This window comes from Acipenser ruthenus, chromosome 18 (assembly GCF_902713425.1).
Source record: "Acipenser ruthenus chromosome 18, fAciRut3.2 maternal haplotype, whole genome shotgun sequence".
Taxonomy (NCBI): Eukaryota; Metazoa; Chordata; class Actinopteri; order Acipenseriformes; family Acipenseridae; genus Acipenser; species Acipenser ruthenus.
Genome location: NC_081206.1, coordinates 19,487,849 through 19,495,297, shown reverse-complemented (window position 1 = coordinate 19,495,297; position 7,449 = coordinate 19,487,849). Strand labels below are relative to the sequence as shown.

Here is a 7,449-nt window from a genome sequence, read left to right as displayed (position 1 = left end):
ATGGCCATTACTTTGACTTGTTGTCAAAAATATATTGAAATGCAGAAGAAGCTCTGTTGAAGCAGTTGTTTCTCTGTGTCTGCTCTGTCTGTAAAGGCTAGCTGTTTTGATGGTACAGTTATAGTCTGCAGAGCAGGGATGAATGTGTGCATCCGAGAGTCAGGAGCTTTTAAAAGTAAAATTGGTAGATTTATTATACGTTTTAACCATAACCATTGCTATTTAGAGTTTGTGGTAGTAATGAGATCAATCATATTAACATTAAAGTCGCCCGACTTTTTTTTTTTGCAGTCCCTGTGTAATCCCCAGTGAAGACTTTGCACAGCCACGATGTCCTCACTCTATGCCTCACCCTGCCCACTATGTAGCTGCTTCTTTACCAGCTGAGCCACTCAGGGGGCCCATTCTGAAGACTTCTTTCTAGGAACAAAAGGCATCATCTTGTTTAGTGGACACATGTATTTTGTTCTGCACAAGGGATCTGCATGTTTATTTACGCTGTTCTATTAATATGTGATTGTGTTCATTACAAATAATAAAAACAAAACGTTGTAGTTCAAAGTCAGTGTTTTGATTAAAAAAGATTGTAGGCACAAAACACATTTATTTGTTAGACAAATATATGTTTGGGCAGGTAAAGGTACTCTCAGAAATCATATCTATAAATCCTAAAACAAGTCACAAATATAAAAAAAAGTCAGTTCGGTTCAGTTCATAATTCAAAACCCAGCAGGAGTCAAACCCTCCCTTGGATACCAAATGTGTGGGATTGGCAGACAATTGTGGAAACCCATCCATCTACCATCTTACACACAGCTGTTTGACCCGCATAAACGTTTTACATTTTAAGATTTTATGGATAGGGAGAATAGGAGACGGTGGTGGCTTTGTTTAACCAGGTTCTCGTTCTAAGCACGTTATTGAGGGTAAAAATAATCCAGATTATCAAACCTACTCATGAACTCTGACCTATGATGTGGCATGTGGGGACTGGGACAAAATATACTGTATTTGCTGTTGAATCATAGGCTCGAGCCACCCCATTGTCTAATAATATCTCATACTAGAATGTTATAATCTTTAAACTCTGATGGCTTTTAAGCATTTTTAACATTCAAAACATTCAAAACATACAAAATAGTATAGAAGGTTAAAATGTTATTAGAAATGTTTTTTTTTTTTTTTTTTTTTTTTTAATCCACACAGCATATATCCAAAAAACTATCATCACTTCCATCTGGGTATCTGCTTTGTTAAAAAAACATGACAGAAAACCAACTGTGGAAGGCAATTAAAACAGGATCCTGTAGTGTAGTCACAATCACTGTTTTTTATTTCATTTACAGTTCCAGATAATAACAAGCTTCAGTCTGCTTTATGTTACAACTACCTTTTAAAAGGAGAAGGGACTTATTTTATTAAAAAAATATTTTTATTTTGCTAAAACCCAATGAGATTATAAGGTGTTGTTTCCATTTATTTGAGTCACATGTGATGTCCATTAGATGTTCCTAACGTTCACATTATAAAAAATATGTCAGCGTGAGAAATCTTCTGAGTAAGGAAAATGGCAGGTTTTAATTCCCTATTTCTACCTTATTCCATAATGGAAATGCATGTATTTATAATACTGTGCTCCTGACAGAAACTAAACCAATAATAAATCTTGCTGGTTACTGTACAAATCAATAATTCTCTACAAATTCTAGACAACATCCAAAGCTTCCAGTTCAGAAACAAACACAGTTAATACAGTTGGTCATTAATCCCAGAAAATGGCCTGGACCTTGATCGCTTGTGTTTAAATAGCAGATTTATTGATTTAGTATTTTCTATCATACGGTAGTATTGGTGCACAATTACCTCAGACATTCAGACACACATTAGCACACTTGTTTTGATACGGTCTATCAGTGTGAATTCCATGGCAGGTATAACAATAGCAGTAAGTGACAGACTGACAGGCAATTCCTGGAACTGTGTGAGAGATAAATCCAGGAATTATGTGTTCATGGATCTAGAACCAAAGTAAAATCCCTCTGGGACACAGAAAAATGTCAGACTGCGACGGCAGACTCATTCGCTGGCTGTGACTTGAATGTATAAACAGAAACAATGACTGCAGAGATTACTAGGACTGTTTTACCAGTAATAAATAAATACATAACATCTCTTGATGGACTCTTTGAATCTGTTCGTTTAGGAATGTCATTAAAGCCAGATTTTTAATGTTGCATCATTTCTATTAACAAACCGAAATAGAGAATGACAAAAACATTGCCAGATATTACAGTAATTAATATGAAGTAGGCATACATTCAGTTTCTCATTTTGGTGTTAAAAATGTGTCTATTCATATGCTGTTTCATATGTAAAGTACATTTGAATTACAGACACTTATTATAAAGAGTTACCCACATATTCAACAATTATCAGTTACAAGAATCGGTTTATTATGCGAGTTACTCAAACAATGACAAATCTCAAGGCGACCATTACAGGGAAAAACATCTAGCTAGTTAGTGATTTTGCATTTACGTGGATTTCTTTAATTGCTGGCACCTGATCACAATCAACAAATCATAAAAAAACAACAACAACCTCATGACTGGGTGTAAGGGGATGCCCTTCCCTATTAATAGTTCCTCGGTTGTATTTTTCTTTCCAAGTAGAAGTTATTATTGTTTAAGGAGCAGGCACGCACCCTGGGATAACATTTAGCTCAGTTGAGGCAGGGACGAGCCTAATAGTGCACAAAAAGCAGGTAGAGGTGGAGGTTATGTTAAAAATATATAATTTAGGGTTAATGCTAACTTTTAAAATAATTGTATTGGTAACAGATAATGTTATGTGTATTATATGTATTTAAGGGGACATGTGATATAATAGATGCATAGAAATTCTGTTCAAAATGCAATATATTTTAAATGGGATAACCTAGTGTTTTGCACCTGTAATTACATTTCAGGTTTGCTTTTGTGGTAGCCTGCCTGAGCAGTCAACCCAATACAACAATGTATAACTAAAACAGGTTAAAGGCAAATACAGTCATCATTGTGCCATTTAAACAATAACAAACTCAGCTGGATTATTATTGCTAGGCAATAGCTTATCCCAAGTGTATGATGTTGTTTGTTCCAGTATTCCTGTTCCAACAAATACACCTCCAGTAGTTAACCAGGAGCACAGGTGTCTGCCACAGAAAACACACAACAAATGTTCAGACGTCAACAAGATTTAACAAGGTAAGTCAATAACATACACACTCCTATCCTGACAAAGATAGAAATAACACACGATAAGTGTGTAATTGAGTATTATGGTACAGTAATGAATTACAACACCCAGAGTACAGAATAAGTCACTTGTTATACATATCAATGGTCATACAGTAAAATGAAAACTGTCCTACTCAAGATGAGCACTTACTTATAAATATCAGAGGCAAGGATTATAAGACTAGTATGCAAATGATGATAACAATTACACTGCATTTGGTGCACATGTAAATCTCACAGATTTTAGTATATAGATGTGTTAACAGCTAGAAAGAGCAAAGCTAACAACTATTACCACAAATCAGTTTCAGAACTAGTCCTACATGCTATCCTCTGTATGTACAAAGAAACAGACTTTGCCTTTCCCTGTGTAATTACTTAGTCACAAACAGCATGCCTGCCTCTATGCACAGCCTGTAGAAGAAATTGTGAATGGATGTTCCTACAGCATCACAAACCTCAGAAGACTGTTTCCTTGGTAACGCAGGCTGGATGAATAAGAAGGTATAAAAACCAGGCACGTCTTAGCTTAGTTTCATTCATAGCTGCAAGCCCCACACAGGCACGAGGATAGAAAATACAAAGAGACTCTGCTGTCTCAACCTCCACACAGAGACTAGACAGAAGCAACGTGAAGTGAAGTGTTTGCTCAGATACAGAAAAGCGGAGAAGTTAATCATGCTGAGACCCAAAGATCTCGGTCAAGATTCCGGGACCAAGACTTTCCTTGATGCCATGAACAGCGGCAAGGTCCACTTGGCACGCTTTGTCCTTGATGCTCTGGATGGAAGGATTATCAACTCCAAGACAGAGAACGGCAAAACCCCACTAATGTTTGCCATTTCTCTGCCAGATCCAGGGTTGAGAATGAAATTCACAAGGCTGCTTCTGGAGAAGGGGGCTGATGTGAACTGCCAGGAGGGCCAGGGAAGGACAGCACTAAGCTTGGCTTGTGAACTGGGGCACCTTGATGTGGTGAAGCTGTTGGTGCAGTTTAATGCCGACCCTGAGATCCAAGACGCCTGGGGAAACAGCGCCCTGATGTATGCAGCCTGCTCCGGACACAGCCAAGTTCTGGAATTTCTCATCAGAGCTTTCAAGAGGCTTGGACTAAAGCTGGACAGGACCAACCATGCTGGTCACTCGGCTATCCAAATGGCCAATCTTTTTGGCCACAGCCAGTGTGTACATGCATTGAACATCCCAGGAAACAAGTGCCCAGGGTCAGAAGACCAGCTGTTGGACATGAAAAGTAAAGAGCTGGGAGAACCACGGAACCCAACCCGGCCGCCGAAGCAAGTGCTTGAAAGGTTCACAAAACAGTTTCAGGATAAATGCGAAGACCACCTCCCGACTCTTTTTCAAAAGCAACTGAGAGTGGGAGATAGCATCGGACTGAGGAAACGAGTTAAAGCTCAAAACCAGTCCCCAGATAGAAAATGTCAGCATCAACCTTTTATAAGTCATCTGAAACATGTGCTGCACCACAAGGACGGCCAAGACACAAAATCTGGAATCTTGTTCACAGCAAAACAGATGCAGAACTGTAGATTAAAGAACACAAGAGCAAATAAAACACTGGAAAGCACCACAGATAGCCCAAATGAAGAAGAGCACAAAGAGAGTACTGATCAGCAAGGTGCTCTTGAGACTTTCAGTTTTAGGGTTAAGTCAACCTCGTTTACCAACGAGAAAGTTGGCTCATTTGTAAGTGATGCCCATCACAGAGTTAAGCGAGGGTCACAACAGCTCGAACAAGCAGTATTCTCAAACAGGCAGGACCAAGGAATTACATGCCCTTTGATTAAGGACACAGACAAACGTGTTACTATTAATAGCACACCCCTAAATCGTACAGTTTCTGAACAGTCGTTTGAATACCAAAATGACAGCCAAAGGGCAGTAGTCGATAGTCTAAACTCGGATGACAGTGAAGCCAGTGATATTAATGAAAGGTTAGCGCGCTCCGGTCAGTATCAAAAGAGGTTCAGTCTCCCCTACTACGGGCGCCCTGATAAGCTTATTGCGCAGAGAGAGGAGCTCTCGCAAGAGAATATCCTACCTCGCCCTGCGGGGATTTCTACGTTGGGGACCCGGTTACTTCGGAGGTTAACCGCCCCTGAGTTTCTGAGACTGGTAAAAGAGTTTCCGTCTGACTCTGAGTCCGGGAGAGGGAAGATGTCTAGATCGGAGACCTATCCACTTTCCAAAACGCACCAGAAAGTCAACAATCAGGCCAGCATTGACAGCATCAGCGGGGTTAAATGTGAGTTTGAAAACAACGGAGCCAACGTGGTCTATTATGTATAATAATATAACTAATGTTATACACAACAGGATATGTTGAAAATTAATTTTACTGTAGCAAAAAGCCTTGAAGAAAGGCGGGGATGCCTTTTTGTAACTTGGATATTGTATGTGGGATACTCGAATGTAGATGGGAACTGTAATATTCCGGTATCCAGGTATCCATAGTACAAACTGAGATGTAGCTACTAAAATCAGAGAATGAAGCTTTTTGAAATATAAATATACACTACGCTGTATTTTAAACATATTTGTACAAATACATTTTGCAATAGCATTTTTGGGTTATGCAAATAGGTTATGTGAATCGTCTACAAATAATATTCATGCTAAAAAGACTTTTAATTGTAAAAAGTCAGCCGACCTGTGTTTAAAATTAGGTCCATTCTAAAAATGTTACTTCACAACAAAGCTGTCACAGCCAATGCCACTCTCCACTTCTGTAATATGACGTATACTTTTCAAATTGATACAGTGTGTATCAAACACGTTTGTCTTACTTTGGTAAATGAAATGCTCTTGTACAGTCATTTGTGTTTTGATAATAAAGGGTAACCTTTTAAGTTCTGTTTAGCCTTTAGACTTACAAGCACACCAACTGTACAGCAAGAACATTGTTTTCTGTTGTCAATGTCCTGTATCTTTAAAATAAAATGATAATAATAAAAAAAAATAAAAGAATAAAACATGTGAATGGCAGGTATTCTGAGTCTTTTCAATGTTGTCAATCCGATAATAGGCTACAATAGATGGCTTAACTGTATAACACATTCATTTTGCATGCATCTTAAAATAATGGAAAACATAACATAGCCTGCATAGTAATATTCATACAGGACCAAACAAATTATGTTATGCTACCTTTGAGGACACTATATTTGCAAACAAACAAACAAACATATACATTATTATTATAAACCAATACAATCATATAACCTACCAAAGTGTAATTTGACTGTTTATATTATGATGTGTGTGTGTGTGTGTGTGTGTGTGTGTATATATATATGCAGGGTCACGGAAGCCCACCTGAAAAAGGCCTATGTTGCTGAAGTGCAGGTGACACGCCTTGCAAACACAGGAGGCCGTTTGACGACATACCTGGACGGCATGTTGTTTTGTTACCCTTCTCAAACCGCTTGCTTCAGATACGTGCAGTCTCGGGCTTCCAAGGGCAAGCCTGGAAGGCTTGGTGGTGGCGCGCAGACAGCTTTGGCTGTCTCAGGCAGAAGGTCCCTGATGTGGACAAGTCCGCATTACTAGATGCGCCTATCTCCCCTGGCTACACCTTTGGAATAGCGGTAGAGGAAATCATAGAGAGCGAGAGGCGTCCCGGCAGGTGGCTGCGATGCACCCCTCCCATGCCTCGCCACGGGGAAGGTGAAGGCGTCCGGCAGTTACCACGGTAACCCAGACTATCTCGATCCCTACGGCACCACGGGGTGACCTCAGGCACCGGCTCCAGGCCTCCATGGCAGCGAACACAAGGGGCCATCAGCAAGGACGGGGATACACTGGACGTGGGGCCCCAGCGCATCAGCGCCCAGGGAGACATTTCCAGAGGAACCGTCCCTCCAAGGCAGCCTCCGCCACAGCCTCAGCGGCCCCAGCAGGAGCCCTGAAGGCTTGTGGCTTCAGACCCACCCATTCACACAACACCATCTGCACTACTGGCGCAATTGCACCTCAGACTCCTGGGTGCCCGCCACCATACACACCGGCTACGCACTGCAATTCCACTCAGGACCTCCTCCCTTTTGAAGGATCATGGTCACATCCGTGAACGACCCTCTCCAGGTCTTGGCCCTCAAACAAGAGGTAGAAATACTACTTTAAAAACAAGTCGTCCTTCTCATAAAACACA

The 7,449-nt window shown here is 40.4% G+C and overlaps 1 protein-coding gene across 1 annotated transcript; it reads left to right on the top strand.

The window, feature by feature from the left end:
- Positions 1–3,835: 3,835 nt before the first annotated feature.
- Positions 3,836–6,266, top strand: LOC117425368 (ankyrin repeat domain-containing protein 50-like). Its single transcript, XM_034042252.3, has one exon. It carries the CDS (start codon positions 3,957–3,959, stop codon positions 5,586–5,588), a length of 1,632 nt encoding a protein of 543 aa, XP_033898143.1. The 5' UTR covers positions 3,836–3,956; the 3' UTR covers positions 5,589–6,266.
- Positions 6,267–7,449: the final 1,183 nt, after the last annotated feature.